General features: G+C 50.1%; 1 protein-coding gene and 1 long non-coding RNA gene across 3 annotated transcripts in view; one reads left to right on the forward strand and one right to left on the reverse strand.

The window, feature by feature from the left end:
* The window catches only part of LOC132356707 (uncharacterized), a 123538-nt gene extending 106948 nt beyond the window's left edge, over positions 1–16590 (forward strand). Inside the window, exons 2-3 of the long non-coding RNA XR_009500019.1 lie at positions 11033–11331; positions 13913–16590. This is a non-coding gene — a long non-coding RNA (uncharacterized LOC132356707). The remainder of the gene's footprint in view (positions 1–11032; positions 11332–13912) is intronic.
* Positions 224–15385, reverse strand: DEFB1 (defensin beta 1). Of its 2 annotated transcripts, XM_059909796.1 has the most exons (3): positions 15159–15385; positions 898–1086; positions 224–680 (listed from the first exon to the last, which is right to left on the reverse strand). In XM_059909796.1, the coding sequence occupies exons 1-2, from the start codon at positions 15217–15219 to the stop codon at positions 938–940; spliced, it is 210 nt and encodes a 69-aa protein (XP_059765779.1). In that variant the 5' UTR covers positions 15220–15385; the 3' UTR covers positions 224–680; positions 898–937. The 2 variants fall into 2 exon arrangements, with proteins under 2 accessions (XP_059765779.1, XP_059765778.1); XM_059909795.1 differs by lacking the exon at positions 224–680 and having other exon boundaries at positions 829–1086; positions 15159–15384.
* Positions 16591–16880: the final 290 nt, after the last annotated feature.

The raw sequence follows: 16880 nt of genomic DNA on the forward strand, positions 1-16880 counted from the left end.
TTTTTTTTGGCTGGGCCGCATGGCTTGCAGGATCAGAGTTCCTTGACCAGGGATTGAACCTGGGCCCGGGGCAGTGAAAGCCAGGAGTCCTAACCATTGGACCACCAGGGAATTCCCCCAAAGTTTTTATAATGTTTGATTTTTATTTGTGCTTGTAATTTATCGAAGTGGAATGTGGAATTGCTGTTGCCTGATGAAGGAGAGGACAGAAGCACATGCATCGTCAGGAGTTGTAAGAAATTTATTGGAAAAAAGGGAAGGCAACCCCCTCTTCCCCATCAGTGGGTGTCTACAGGCCTAATGGTGCAGACATGAAAGGCAGGGGCAGTGGTCGTAGAGGATGCTTTTCTAAGTGACATGTATATAGACCACGTGATTGTGCTGGAGTGAAGAATGGTCACCCGGGAACCCTACTATTAGGCCTACAGAGTGAAATAGGAATAGCTTTATGGTCCTAGCGAAGGTCCTCAGATGCTGAGGTTAACCAACCCACAACCCACTGCCCCCGGCCCAGGGAGGAGAAAGGGCAGCGGTTCTGGCCTCTGCAGATGGGCAGGCAGCTGAGACCGCTGAATCAGGGGTGAACTTCCGCTGGGACAGAGGGAGGCCTGAAGCTGTGTCATCTCGTCATCAGGTGTCCTTAGTCTCACGTGGACCCCCTGCATCCCTCATGTGTAGATCTGGTGATGAAACAAAGTGGCAGTGAAACAGCTGATAACCTGGTCGGCATCCCCCAGTCCCATCCTGGACAGGCTTTGCGGCCCAGCCTGTCTGCCCTTCTGACCTTCATACTTTCTGAACCTCTTCTAAAAGGAGACACAAGACTCATTTTGGTCTGAAGGACGTATGCCTCAAAAAAACCTTCTTTTATTCAAACAACAGTTACAAATACTTCACTTGGCTTCTGGGTCCCCTCTGCCCATGCTCCAGCTCAGAGTCAACGGATGCAGCACTTGGCTTTTCCACTGTAACAGGTGCCTTCAATCCTGTTGAAGAGCGGGCAGGGGGAGAAGTTGCAGGTCCCCCCTTTCTTGACACATTTGTAGTGGTCGGACCTCTGGCCGAGACCCGTAAGCAGGTTAACACCTATGAGAAGGGAAAGAGAGCACTTCAGACTCCGGGCTTGCAGCCACAGGGACTTCAGAACACTCGGTGAAAGCAGAACAGACCACCCTTTGCAAAGCATGTCACAGGGGTTTCCCTTCCAAGAGCTTTGCACTCAGTTGATCTGTGAGGCTGCTCATAAAATAAGGCATCTAAAGAGACCCCTCCATCCGAGGTCTATGCCAGCTGTAGCCATACAAAAGCCAGGGATGAACAGCAGGGTTCTGAGTGGGCTTTCTCTTGCCCAGGGAGCTTTGGTGTACAGGGAATTCACATTAGTCCCCAAATAGGTATTCGACCACTTTGTACTGTTGCCATCCTCTGTTTCAGAAATGCAGAAGCATCTTTCTAATTCCAGGAGCATTCCTGAACTTTCCTTTTACTCCTATGCTGTTTAGTTACATCATTCCCTCCAGCTTGAATCCCTGCCCACCCCCGCCACCTCCCCATCACCATGTCTGCTGCAATCTGTGATCCTTTAATGTCAGGTTAAAATTATAGCTACTCTAGGGCTTCCCTGGTGGCGCAGTGGTTGAGAATCTGCCTGCCAGTGCAGGGGACACGGGTTCGAGCCCTGGTCTGGGAAGATCCCACATGCTGCAGAGCGACTGGGCCCGTGAGCCACAACTACTGAGCCTGCGCGTCTGGAGCCTGTGCTCCGCAACAAGAGAGGCCGCGATAGTGAGAGGCCCACACACCGCGATGAAGAGTGGCCCCCGCTTGCCGCAACTAGAGAAAGCCCTCGCACAGAAACGAAGACCCAACACAGCCAAAAATAAATAAATTAATTAATTAATTTTTTAAAAAAAAGATTGAGCCCTTAAGAAGTAAGACAGGTGTAGGGGAAGAAAAAATTTTAAAAAAAATTATAGCTACTCTATAAAGCTTTCATAATTTTCCCAGTTGGAATTTATTTTGTCTTCCTCCCCGTCACAGAATCTCATAATTTGAAGACCTCTAGATTCATCTTCCTCTGTATCCAACAGAAAAAGCTGCCCTCTGATACCCCTGGCAAGCGGCTATGTAGCCATTGTTTTGTGTCTCTCTGTTGGCAGGTGTTATGGCCTGAAACCCCCCCCCCAATGTCCCCGCCCCCCCAAATCATAGTTGAAGCCCCAAGCCCCCGAGGACCTCAGAATGTGACTGTATTTGGAGATGGGCCTTTAAAGAGCTGATTGTGGTTAAACGAGGTATATGGGTGATCACTAATCAATAGTGTCCTTATAAGAAGAGGAAATTTGGACACACAAAGGGACACGAGTGATGTGTGAGCACAAAAGGAAAGGCCATGTGAGGACAGAAGGCGGCCCTCTGTCAGCCGAGGAGAGAGGCGTCAGGAGAAACCAAACCAACACCTTGATCTTGAACTTCTACCATCCAGAACTATGAGAAAAAAGCGTCTGTTGTTTTAAGCCGCCCACACTAGAGCAGACCTAGGTGATTAATGCAGCAGGCCATTGTCACCCTAGGAGACAGGTATTCTAATCTCTGCCTGCTGGACACTTGGTGTTCCTACTGATGGAAATTGTCCTCTCAGTAACTTCCAGCTAGTGGTGTTTTCCTGCTTTATACAGACAAGTCTAATCACTCAGAAGGCTGTCCCATTTTCAGTCATTCTACTGCCTTAAAAGTCTTCTTTTTCTCATTTTTCTCAGTGTCTAGTTTCCAGACACTTTACAACCCTGTTCATTCTCCTCTGGATGTGTTCAGTTCATGGATAGACTTCCTTAAGTTTGAGGCCCGGAATAAACACAAAATACCTTAGATGTGTCCCATCTACCAAGAGCAAAAGAGGCTTCATCTCGTTTTGTTCACTACAGAGCTGTGCTGTGCAATGTGGTGGCCACCAGCTGCGTGTGGTGATTTACATTTTAATTAATCGAAACTACATCACCCACATTGCGAGTGCTTGATGGCCACATGTGGCTAGTGGTTACTGCATTGGACCATGCAGCGGTAGAATATTTCCATCATCACAGAACATCTCATTGGACTGTGTTGCCATGGAGATGGAAGGGCATTGAGAGACATGCTGGTCCCACTGTCCCAGGGAAGCATCTTAGGCCAAGGCCACTCAGTTGCTCACACAAAACACAGTCTCCTGATCTCCAGCCTGTATTCTTTCTATACATTGTATTGATTCCTGCCGATGCTGTTCAAGATTGTTCCAGGTTTTAAAAGCCTCACCATGGGGCTTCCCTGGTGGCGCAGTGGTTGAGAATCTGCCTGCCAATGCAGGGGACACAGGTTCGAGCCCTGGTCTGGGAGGATCCCACATGCCGCGGAGCAACTAGGCCCATGAGCCACAATTGCTGAGCCTGCGCGTCTGGAGCCTGTGCTCCGTAACAAGAGAGGCCACGATAGTGAGAGGCCCACGCACTGCGATGAAGAGTGGCCCCCACTTGCCGCAACTGGAGAAGGCCCTCGCACAGAAACGAAGACCCAACACAGCCATAAATAAATAAATAAATAAATAATTAAAAAAAAAAATAATAAAAGCCTCACCACAATATCGACCTCCAGTAAGATCATAGTCAACTAGACTCTCTAAATCTCCAGTTCCAGCTTTTTTTGCTCTTCATTGGAAGATGTCAGAGCTGGAAAGATACTCAGTCCAACCCCTGCTGCAAGATTGAATCCCTCCTTCAGTACGTCCTCCAAGTGATCGTTATTAGGAAGATGGATCAAGCTAATAAATGTGAAAGCCCTTTGAGATCAGAAGGTCTACACTTTCTTTTTCTTGTTGGAGTGTGTGTGTGTGTGTGTGTGTGTGTGTGTGTGTGTATTTATACCAACATTTAAATATATGTATATTTAATGTTATATTTACCCTTCCTTTTGTTGGGTAAACAGAGGAGACCCAAATACAACTAACTGTGGCTTTTTAGAGCCCAGATGGACCTCAGAGCTCAACTACTTCAACCTCTCTGTGATTCTCTCCCTAGATGAAGAAGCTGAGGTCTGGCGATGCCCCCCAGGGCATGCCGTTGGCCACAGGCAGAGCCAGGACCAGAGGTAGTACCATGACCCCCACCAGTTCTCACTCCACCTCTCTGCTAGTGAATTATGGTGTCACCACACTCAGTGGGAACTCATTTCTGGCATTATCTTTGAGGATCTAGTACATTATAGGACCCAGAAGAAATAGCAACATATTTAATGTCAGGGTACTTTGGTTACATTCCTTGTTCTAGAATGAATTTGTGTGATTTTTAGCAAAGAACTCAAACTTTCTGAGCCCCAGCTTCTCAAGTTTAAAATTGAGGAGACTAGATTATGTGATCTCATCCATTTCTAAGATTCTGAAGCTGGTCATCTTTCCTTTGGTGGGGAACTAACACGTTTATGGTTGCATTTAATCCTCCAAGGAATGTATCACTTTTTCCTAACTTACAGACAGGGAAACTGAGGCCCAGGGAGATTAAATATTCCCATAATCTAATCAGCCAATGATTATATTATCTTAATAAATGCAGAAAGATATTGGAAAAAAATCAACGTTGATTCATGATAAAAAAAAAAAGCTCCTAGCAAATAAGAAACTGGAGGAAACTTCCCTAATCTGATAAAGAGTACCTACAGAAGCCTACAACATACAGTACACTTCATGGTCAAGTATTGAAAACATTCCATGAGATTGGCAATCAGACCAGCATAACTGCTGTTGTCATTACCATTCCACATTGTACTTGAAGTACTGGCCAGGGGGATAAGATAAAAAATAAAATAAAAGGTACAAGGGTTGGAAAGGAAGAAATAAAATTGTCTCTATTTGCAGACATTACGATTATATGTAGGCAATCCAAAAGGAATGAACAAGCAAACTTAGCAAATTTGCTGAGATCAACATACAAAAAAGAAAAAAGAAAAAATGAATTTTACTTTTGTATATTAGCAACCAACAGAAAAAAGGAAATAAAATAAAAACACCATATAGAAGAGCATAAAATATGCCTAGTTATAAATCTTAGAAATTATGTGCAATACCTCTATCTATAAAGAATACAGTATTTTTTTGAATTTAAAGAGGCCCTAAATAAGTAGAAATACTATGTTTAAGCATTGGAGGATTAATTATTTTTAAAATGTTAATTTTCCCCAAATTAAGCTGCAGATTTAACCCAATACCATAAAGTCCCAAGAGATTCTTTCAGTGAAACTTGATGAGCTGATACTAAAATATATATGGAAATTCCAAGGACCAAGAATAGCCAAGACACTCAGAGAAAAGAAGGCGGGAGAATTTGCTTTACTGGATTTTGAGACTAATTACAGAGCCACTGTAATTAGTGTGGTGAGGATACAAGGGCAGACAAATACATAAGTAGGACAGCAGAAAGAGATACATGCATATATGGAGAGTTGAAGTAGAAAAACAGTGGCTCAGCAGAACAGTGGAGAAAAATGGTCTTCTCAGTGGTTGGTTCTGAGACAATTGGATATTCATAGTGGAAAAAAAACCCCTTTACCCTTAGCTCAGACCATACATGCACACTAAAAACCACTGCCAGATGGTTATAAGCCTAAATGTAAAAGGAAAAACAGTAAGCCCCCAGAAAACAGCACTGAACACTTTCTTCGTGCTTTTGGAGTAAAAAAAGATTTCTTAAGGTACAAAAGCACTAACCCTAAAGGAAAAGATATGACACATTTAACCATATTAAAATAACGTGGAAAACCTCTGCTTAAGGAAAGTTTCCATTGAGAGAGTGAAAAATTAAGGCACAAGGTAGGAGAAGATATTTCTAATGCTTACAACCAACAAAGAGCTTCTATGCAGAATATATAAAGAACTACTAGAAATCATTAAGAAAAGACAGATATCTGATAGAAAATATGGGCAGAAGACAAATAGGTACTTCACAAAAGATATCCAAGTGGCCAGTAATTATACACAAAAGTACTGAACTTATTATTTATCAGGGAAATGCAAATTAAATCGCCAATGCTATGCCAGTACCCTCACCAGACGGCTAAAATTTTTAAATGATTGACATTATCAAGTGTTGACATGGATATGGAAGAACAGGTACTTTCATTCATTGGTTGTAGGAGTATAAATTGATATATACGCTTTTGGAGAACAGTTTGGCATTCATAAAAATTCAGTAGTATAAGCATATGCTACGACCCAGCAATGCCACCACCTCTTGATACGTAGTCAGTTGAAACGTATGCACAAACCAAACTATATTATTCAACATGAATGATAACATGGTAAAACTATAAGAAATATGGGAAGTTATGACCATAAAAGTCAAGTGATGATCGCTTTTGGGGGAAGGAGGGATTTGTGACTGAGAAGCCTGGAGGAGAGCCTCTTAGGTGCTGGCCAAGTTCTAGTTCTTGACTCACATTGTGGTTACAGGAGTGCTTGTTTTATAATAATTCATTAAATTATACATTCAAGTTTTATGTACTTTCCTGGATATATGTTATATTTTACAACTAAAAATTTAAAAAATAACAGTTGCTTTTGAAAAGGTCTTCTGTGTATTCCTAGCACTGTGGGCCTCCTGTGCTATGTGCAGCTTCCTACACCCTCTCCCATCACTGCCTTGGTCCGTTTCCGTCCACTCCCCGGGCATGCGAGCCCCTTGGATAACTCACAGCCCCGCTCTTCTCCTCCCCTTTCCCATGAATGATAGTACTTCTCTAGACTTGCGCTTATTCTTATCTTGGTCCTTATTCAGCTGGTCTGAGAAATACAATCCAGCACATGATGTGGCGGCCTCTGGAGCGCCATGAACCAGAGGAACATGGTAAAGAGGGAACTCGCTTATAGGTGAGAATGAAGGATGAGAAGGGGTGAAGGGAGCGGGCCTGTTAGGAAAGCAGGCTTGTTGTACCAGCTTCTATGCTTGCGGCGAAAAGAGAGACTCTCAAATACTACACAGTTATTAGGCCAATTATAGCTGGACTCTTAATAATCCCACCCAAGTGCAACTACACCACCAACTGTTTTTTAAGTCAACTGTAATAATAGGTGTTGGCTGAATGAAGGGCTATTGTGATTAAGTAGCAGGAAATTAACTAGAAAATAAGTACCGATGGGTCAGTCCCAGAAGAAAATGAGAGGAAGAAAGTTCATGGCCGTGAACACAGGAGAGGCTTGGCTGTTACGGAGTCATCAGGAAATAAATCTGCCTGAGGGGCATGGACAGCTGTCCGTGCTGCCAAGGTGGGATGTAGCCTGTGCGGGTCAGATGGTGGAGGTTCAAGGAAAAGGGCAGGTGAAAAAGGCTATAGAGAAGAAGATACACTGGAAACATAGGGGGATCTTTGCACTTTACATAAATGAGCCACGAAAATAAAATTTCTTAAAGAAATATTTAAGAAATTAAAGAATCTCTCTTTCAGAGAGACAGGAGGTGGGGGGGGGGGCTCTGAGACGGGGAGTGTGGTCCTCAGGCCACGGGCAGTGGACCCTGTCCCCCGGCCCTCTCCTCTGAAGTTGGATTGACAGTATACAGTTGGAGGTGCAAGTGAAGTTTTGGAACAACGTCAGAAGGGAAAATGGGGGAGCTTTTGACTAAAATATAAATTTCTTGTACTAAAAGACGGAGTGAAGTGCCGAAACGACAAGGGTTTTGGAGAAGAGGCCTGAGCTCCTACCCTGCCGGGACCCCTACCCCCTGCCCTGGAGGACCGCACTGCACAAACAGCAGAAAAGCACAGGCGTGGAGAAAGTCAGGAGCCAGAGCAGGGTTGACGGGACCCACGGATCTGAGATGTGAGGGGAGCAGACGCAGACACAGATCTGCAGGAGCCAGAGCGCAACCCCGATTTTCCAGTGCTGGCCGTGGAGTCCCACACCTGTGGGGATGCACAAAGGGACTTGTCCGTGGGAAGCGACGTGAGACTGGTCGTCTCGGAACGTGGGCCTGGGCAAGTCAGCTGGGCCCTTTCCCGAGTCAGGACGAGGTGGCTGGTTGGCAGTGTGCCAGGGGAAGGGCTGCCCGCGAGTGAGTGGGTTCCCTCCCACTGGGGACGTTAAGATAGAGGCCGCTTTGCCCACTTAGGAGAGGTGCCGGTGGCTCAGGCGGTCAGTGGAGGCCAGAGAGGGTCGGACTTCACCTCTGTGGATCTTTTCAAGCTCTCTGGGGAAGAAGTCAAATATATACAAGCCACTCCTGCAAAACAAAGAACAGAACTGCAAACCAAATGAAAACTCAGGGGCCCTCTTCCACAGACGGGTCACCCATGAACGTCCCTGTTCCTAGAAACGCTTGCTGGCCACCGCTAATCAGCAGTGCCTCCTGTTAAGTTCATGAAAGCTTTAAGTCACTTCCATCTAGATTATCCTTAGGATGAATCGATTGGCTGGTGACATATCCAGAGGTCTTTGGGAGGTGTGGGAAAAGAATAAAGGAGTTCGAGTCAGAGCTGAATTCGAGTCCTTGGTATTCGCGGGCTGAGTCTTTGAAAAGTCAGCCTCTCTGAGATTCCCTGCAAAAACCACCTCTAACGTGGGGATAAGAGTCGTCCCTGCCTGACGGATGCAGATGCTGGGGACACTTAGTGAGATGTTTTCGGAGTTGCTCGTGGCACTATGAAGTGCCATAGCCGGTGCCGTGTGACCGGCGTTTCTGAGGATGACTCTTTCCCCCGCATTGCTAATCGGGTGCCTCTGTCAGGTCTGCCTCGTCGTAGGAGTCAGGGGCTTGTGTCTGAGGCACCAGGGAGCGTGTTTTTCCGGACGGGACCCGAGGCCATAGCAGGCACATTCCTGGTGCTGCTGCCAGAGTTCTGAGAGGTGGAAGGTATTCGGGCCAGCAGGTCAGGGTGAGGCTTAGAGTAGACGCTCAGGTGTGAGCGAGGCCAGGTGGAGAGCCAGGGTCACAGGACGTTGGGCTGGGACTTGTTTTGCCTCATCCGTCACTTGAAAGGTGAGGAAACAGAGGCCCAGACTCCTGGGAATGCACGTGGTATCGGTGTCCGGAGGGAAAGGAAAGAAGGGGACTGAGGATTGGGCCGTGACTCTATCAGTGGCATTAATTTTGGTTAACTTGCTGAGCCCCCTGGCAAAAGCGCCGCTGCGGGCCCTGTTTACAGGAAGAACGTCCTCGCTCTCCCCTTGTATCTGCTTTCCTCTCCTCTGATTGACCTCCACGTGGCAGCAAACCAGTCTCTTTTTTTTTTTTTAATTTATTTATTTTTGGTTGCGTTGGGTCTTCGTTGCTGTGCGCGGACTTTCTCTAGTTGCGGTGAGCAGGGGCTGCTCTTCATTGCAGTGTGTGGGCTTCTCATTGTGGTGGCTTCTCTCGTTGCAGAGCACGGGCTCTGGGCGCACGGGCTCAGTAGCTGTGGCATGCAGGCTCAGTAGTTGTGGCTCGCGGGCTCAGCAGTTGTGGCTCATGGGTGGGCTCTAGAGCACAGGCTCAGTAGTTGTGGCGCACGGGCTTAGTTGCTTTGCGGCATGTGGGATCTTCCCGGACCAGGGCTCAAACCTGTGTCCCCTGCATTGGCAGGCGGATTGTTAACCACTGCGCTACCAGGGAAGCCCAGCAAACCGATCTCTTAAAGAAGCCGCTTCTGATTCTGTCACTCGCGGGTTTACAGCCCCCTGGGGCTCACTCGCGCACCCAGATGCGTTTCCTGCTGCCTCAGGCCTCGCTGGATCTGCCCCCGCATCACCGTCCCGGCTCCTTTCTGCGGCCTGGCGCGCCCTGTGCCTCGAGCGGCCTGCAGTGTTGCAGCTGAGGGCCTGTGAGTCCCTGCTCTGCGACCAGCCACGTGACTCCATTCCTGTTATTTACCCAGGAAACGGGGATAATGATTCTTCGTCCCCCACGGGGGCACTGGGAGGGCTAAGCTAAAAGCGAGATCCAGGGTTTTTTATTTCTCTTCATCTCTAGGCTTTCACACCAGCTATCCTTTCCGTCTGGTTTGTCCTTGACTTCTCTCCTTTCACTGGTTTAGTTAATTCAGGGCTGCAAATCCAGCTGCCCACAGCAGCCAGGGGGGTAACACAAATCTGTGAAGCGGGCTGAGGCGAGGCATTAGGGACCGGCGGGGTCTGCAGTGACCTGGGGAGGGAGTCCCGTCTGGAGGCACAGCCGCTGTTTAGTTGCAGCTCACTGTTGCCAGGTAGGAATGTTGCCACATCTTTTGTGTTTTTAAGAGAAGATAACATGTACACACTGCTGTATTTAAACTGGACAACCAACAAGGACCTACTGTGTAGTACAGGGAACTCTGCTCAATGTTATGTAACAACCTAAATGGGGAAAGAATTTGAAAAAGAATAGATACATGTATATGTATAACTGAATCACCTTGCTGTACACCTAAAACTAACACAATATTGTTAATCAACTATATTCCAATATAAAATAAAAGTTTTAAAACTTTTTTAAATTAAAAAAAAAAGAGAAGATAAAAATCAGATTTTTATTTTTGGTGGCATATCCTGACTTTTAAATGTTGGGAGGAAATTAAAAGAAATATTTTTTTGAAAATATCAGGAACACCAAAATGACTTCCAATTTTCCGTCACTTAGCTTCCTCAAGAAAGCCTTCCTGGCTCCTCAAGACCAGGTCAGCTCTCACTGTCATGTGTTCTCCTAGCATCCTGCACTTAACAGCATTTCACAACACGGTAGCCATTAGTTAAGTAATTATGTAATCGGTTTTCTTGTCCCGCTCTGTTTCTGGAATGTGTAGAGATGAGACCCAGGGCTGTTTTTCCTGGGGCATCCCCTGTTCCCGGGCAACACCTGCCCACAGCAGCTCTTAACCAAACAATCCTTGAATCAGTGAGGGAACAACGTCAACCTGTCTTGATTTCTCAACACCTCAGCTGGGGTCCCATCCAGCTGATGCAGGGACCTGGGTCGCCTTGTCATTGTGACATCATTCTGCATTCACAGAAAGACCATTTGAATAAGATAAAAGTGGGCAACCCATTTTTTTTCTTTTCTGACAGAGATGAAAACTGCTAAAGAGAACGTCAAGTCTTAGGATCTCCTGCAGTGACCACAGAACACTGGTTCCCCCGGGTCACGTGGGCCTCGATTTCCCCACCTGCGAAATGACCCTGTCTAAGGGCTCTTCCAGAAAAGGAGTGAGCAGCCCCCGCTCCCTCCCTGCAGCAACCCCACAACTGTGCGTCCACTGGGGCGGCCCACGGGCAGGGCGGGTACGGCAGGGGCAGCTGCAGCAGCTGTAACAGCCACCGCACAGCAGTGAGGACGCAATGACCAGAACCGCAACCGGTGCCTGAGGGTAAGCAGAGAGGAGGTGAGAGCTGCCTGCACTGTGCCCGGGGGACACAGGCTGGGGACACCTGTGTGTTCCAACGCAGAAGATACTTGGGGCTCCCCCCCCATCCGGATAACACACCCAGACAGCACGACATCCCCCAGAAGACACCTGGGGCTCCCCCTCCCCATCCGGATAACACACCCAGACAGCACGACATCCCCCAGAAGACACCTGGGGCTCCCCCTCCCCATCCGGATAACAACACCCAGACAGCACGACATCCCCCAGAAGACACCTGGGGCTCCCCCTCCCCATCCGGATAACAACACCCAGACAGCACGACATCCCCCAGAAGACACCTGGGGCTCCCCCTCCCCATCCGGATAACAACACCCAGACAGCACGACATCCCCCAGAAGACACCTGGGGCTCCCCCTCCCCATCCGGATAACAACACCCAGACAGCACGACATCCCCCAGAAGACACCTGGGGCTCCCCCTCCCCATCCGGATAACAAAACCCAGACAGCACGACATCCCCCAGAAGACACCTGGGGCTCCCCCTCCCCACCCGGATAACAACACCCAGACAGCATGACATCCCCCAGAAGACACCTGGGGCTCCCCCTCCCCATCCGGATAACAACACCCAGACAGCACGACATCCCCCAGAAGACACCTGGGGCTCCCCTTCCCCAACCGGATAACAACACCCAGACAGCACGATATCCCCCAGAATACACCTGGGGCTCCCCTTCCCCAACCGGATAACAACACCCAGACAGCACGACATCCCCCAGAAGACACCTGGGGCTCCCCTTCCCCAACCGGATAACAACACCCAGACAGCACGACATCCCCCAGAAGACACCTGGGGCTCCCCTTCCCCAACCGGATAACAACACCCAGACAGCACGATATCCCCCAGAATACACCTGGGGCTCCCCCTCCCCAACCGGATAACAACACCCAGACAGCACGACATCCCCCAGAAGACACCTGGGGCTCCCCCTCCCCATCCGGATAACAACACCCAGACAGCACGATATCCCCCAGAAGACACCTAGGGCTCCCCCTCCCCATCCAGATAACAACACCCAGACAGCACGACATCCCCCAGAAGACACCTGGGGCTCCCCCTCCCCATCCGGATAACAACACCCAGACAGCACGACATCCCCCAGAAGACACCTGGGGCTCCCCCTCCCCATCCGGATAACAACATCCAGACAGCACGATATCCCCCAGAAGACACCTGGGGCTCCCCCTCCCCATCCAGATAACACACCCAGACAGCACGATATCCCCCAGAAGACACCTGGGGCTCCCCCTCCCCATCCGGATAACACACCCAGACAGCACGACATCCCCCAGAAGACACCTGGGGCTCCCCCTCCCCATCCGGATAACACACCCAGACAGCACGATATCCCCCAGAAGACACCTAGGGCTCCCCCTCCCCATCCGGATAACAACACCCAGACAGCACGACATCCCCCAGAAGACACCTGGGGCTCCCCCTCCCCATCCGGATAACAACACCCAGACAGCACGACATCCCCCAGAAGACACCTGGGGCTCCCCCTCCCCATCCGGATAACAACATCCAGACAGCACGACATCCCCCAGAAGACACCTGGGGCTCCCCCTCCCCATCCAGATAACACACCCAGACAGCACGACATCCCCCAGAAGACACCTGGGGCTCCCCCTCCCCATCCGGATAACACACCCAGACAGCACGACATCCCCCAGAAGACACCTGGGGCTCCCCCTCCCCATCCGGATAACAACACCCAGACAGCACGACATCCCCCAGAAGACACCTGGGGCTCCCCCTCCCCATCCGGATAACACACCCAGACAGCACGACATCCCCCAGAAGACACCTGGGGCTCCCCCTCCCCATCCGGATAACACACCCAGACAGCACGACATCCCCCAGAAGACACCTGGGGCTCCCCCTCCCCATCCGGATAACAACACCCAGACAGCACGACATCCCCCAGAAGACACCTGGGGCTCCCCCTCCCCATCCGGATAACAATACCCAGACAGCACGACATCCCCCAGAAGACACCTGGGGTTCCCCCTCCCCATCCGGATAACACACCCAGACAGCACGACATCCCCCAGAAGACACTTGTGCCGAGTTTGCCCTTGCCTGTGGCCCTCTTTTAAGATGCAAACGTCTTGGGACAGCAGAGGCACCACAGAGGTGGTGCTTGCCCTGCAAGGACCTCAGCTGCTTGAGGCCTCCCACCTGCAGCTGGGAGGTGGAGGGTGGGCGCTTCTCTTGCCCTTCTAGAAGGTAAGCCGGTGTCAGCAACTGGTCCTGAGGGTCCCGGTCCCCATCCTGAGAATCCATTCGCTGATGTTCTGTCCAGACAGGGCCTGCCTGTCGTCAGAGGACAGTGTCTTTAGCTAATCCTGCATGCGCTAAGTGCTCCACAGTGTTAGCTGATAGCTCTGTAATGAGCGATTAGTAAGTTTAGCCGCTCCCGCATACCCTTGGAAACACTTTCATTTTCTATACTTTGGATGAGATGCTCATAATCGTATTTTGACGTCATAGACTGAAAAGAACTCTTCACGTTAACAGAGTGACTTTCAAACATTTTGAGTGTGATCTGAGCTGCAGTAGGAGATTTTGCACAGCTGCTCAGTACGGACACACATGCGATGAGATGAGTGTGATAAAACAGCAGAGACTCTGACAGCGTGGCATGCACTGGTATTGTCTGTTCTTTTGAGAAAACAAGGTTGCAGCTCACTAAATTAATCTCTCCACCTCTCTTATGCGTTCCACCTGGAAACCTTAAAACTCTGCATTGGAATATTTCTGAACCCAGTTGTCCGAGGGGAACACTGAGGCACCCCAGGAGCAAATTAGGCACGTCTGCACACTATGGTGATGGCCTGGAGAAAAGCACAAGTGGGTCTTCCAGAGAATTCCAGAGCTCTAACACCTTTAGAGCCACCTGCCACAGCGCGCTCAATTTGCAGGTGCGGAAACTAAAACCCAGAATGTGTGACTTGCTCAAGATCACTCAGTGAGTGAGCGACGGGGCTGGGATAAAACGTATCTCCGATTCTGCCAGAAGAGTCTCACCTTCTCTTAACGTCAGGGGCACTGCTGCCTTGACCCAGGGGAGTGGGCCCGACACAGAGCTCCCCTGCTCTGCACTGGGGAATGGCCCACCCTGGAGGATGTGAACGGATTTCTCAAGGAAGGTGGATCTCTGACTGCCTGCGTGCAGGTGAGTCAAGGATTCCAGCTGAGCTGGTCTTGTGGGCGGGGCGGGAGGCATCTGCTTGCAGCAGGGCACCTGGGAGAGCCCACCCCGGAAGCTGGAGAGAGATGGGGTGGCAGGCTGCACCTCTCGGCTGGCTGGGACCCTGACCTCTCAGTGTGAGGAGCCATTCTGCAGACGGGGTAGGTGATCCCCTTCCCCGTAGGATACTTTCAGGATGCCCGAGCCAAAGACAGGGCTGGGAGGTGCTGGGAGCTGCCCGGCGCTGGCCTCACATCCCTGCCAAGGGCAGAGGGAAGGGAGCCCTAAGGGACAGATGGGAGTCTGGCCCTCCTGCAGCTCGGCTGCCCTCAGGCGCCCGGGAGAATCAGCCCGGGGATGCTCCAGGCAGGCGCGCTTGCTCCCAGCGGCCGGGGCGGCCCAGACCCTGCAGGCTCGGTAGGCTTCTGCCCACGGCCCTCTGCCCCCAGCAGGCCGCTCAGCCTCGGGGATGCCTTCCTGCTGCTCCGTCCTGGGGACACAGGCGCCGCTGTCCTTAGACTCAGCCCCGAGTCCCAGCCCCGGGGCGGGCACTGCAGCAGGTCCCCAGCTCACCTGTGGCCAGCTGCGAAAAGAGGAGGCCGAGAGTCAGCAGTAGCAGGTAGAGGACCCTCATGGTGGCGGCAGGTGGCCCGGATCCCCGGGGAGGGCAGAGGCTCCTCGGAGGCGGAGCTGTCAGAGGCTTCCAGCGGCTGCAGTGTCACTGTATTTATAGGGCTAGAGGATTGCACAATCGCACAGACCGATCTGAAGGGTGGTGTCGCAATCCCCAGAGTGAAATTCTAAGAAATAACCCTTCGCGGCAAGCCCTGAGTCAGCCGGGAGTCACGTGGACACACTTCTCTCTGGCTGGCTGCAGCTGGACCCAGCTCTCGGCCTGCAGGCGTGGAGGCAGGCCTCCGGTTCTGTCTGGAGTCTCAGCTGGGCGGTCCAGCTGGCGTTCCCAGAGCAGGAGCTCCTGCTAGAACCCCTCTCGCCGGGATGGCCCAGGGAGCCCCGAGAGGCGGCCCCGGGGAGGCACTGAGACTGCTGGCTGCCGGCTGCCATCCGGTGTCGGGCCCTTTAGCTGACGAGACCCCAGACCTCACCCTCTTCCCTTATAAAAGCCGAGCCCGTCCTTTTAACCTTTAGCGATGGAATTTTCATCAGGCCCAAGGGTGACTAATACTAGCCGTTTGAGCTTCTGTTTTTTTTTCAAATTAAGATATCTCTGAAATCCTTTTTAATCTATGGGCCTCTTTTATCACTGAAATTTTTTTTTTTTTATCAAGACAATTTTTTTAGAGCAGTTTTAAGTGCACAGCAAAATTGAGGGGAAGGTACAGAGAGGTCCCATACACCCCCCACCCCATCCACACACAGACTCCCCCGCTATCTACAGCCCTCACCAGACGGTACATGCGTTACAGCAGTGAACCTCCACTGACACGTCATTGTCACCCAAAGTCTGGAGTTGACATTCGGGCTCACTCTTGGTGTTATACATCCTATGGGTTTGGACAGATGCATAGTGGCATGTGGCCATCAGTATAGCATCGTACAGAATAGCTCCGCTGGCCTAAAAGTCCTCTGTGCTGTCTGTTCATTCCTCCCCTCTGTGCTCAACTGCTGACAACCACTGGTCCTTTTACTGTCTCTACTGTTTTGCCTTTTCCAGAACATCATATAGTTGGAATCACACAGTATGTAGCCTTTTCAGATTGGCTTCCTTCACATAAAAATATACATTTAGGGCTTCCCTGGTGGTGCAGTGGTTGAGAGTCTGCCTGCCAATGCAGGGGACACAGGTTCGAGCCCTGGTCTGGGAAGATCCCACATGCCACGGAGCAACTAGGCCCGTGAGCCACAACTACTGAGCCTGCGCGTCTGGAGCCTGTGCTCCGCAACAAGAGAGGCCGCGATAGTGAGAGGCCCGTGCACCGCGATGAAGAGTGGTCCCCGCTTGCCGCAACTAGAGAAAGCCCTCGTACAGAAACGAAGACCCAACACAGCCAAAAATAAATAAATAAATAAAGTTAAAATATATATATATTTAAGTTTCCTCAAGGTCTTTTCATGGCTTGATAACTCATTTCTTTTAATATTCCATTGTAGATGTAATATAGTTTATTTATCAAGTCACCTACTTAGGGACATCTTGGTGGCTTCCAAGTTTGGGCAGTTATGAATACAGCTGCTATAAACATTTGTGTGCAAGTTTTCGTCTGGGCATAAGTTTTCAGTTCCTTTGGATAAACACCAAGGAGTGCGATGGCTAGATCATATGGTAGGAGTATG

The sequence above is a fragment of the Balaenoptera ricei genome, chromosome 21, assembly GCF_028023285.1.
Source record: "Balaenoptera ricei isolate mBalRic1 chromosome 21, mBalRic1.hap2, whole genome shotgun sequence".
NCBI classification, from domain to species: Eukaryota; Metazoa; Chordata; class Mammalia; order Artiodactyla; family Balaenopteridae; genus Balaenoptera; species Balaenoptera ricei.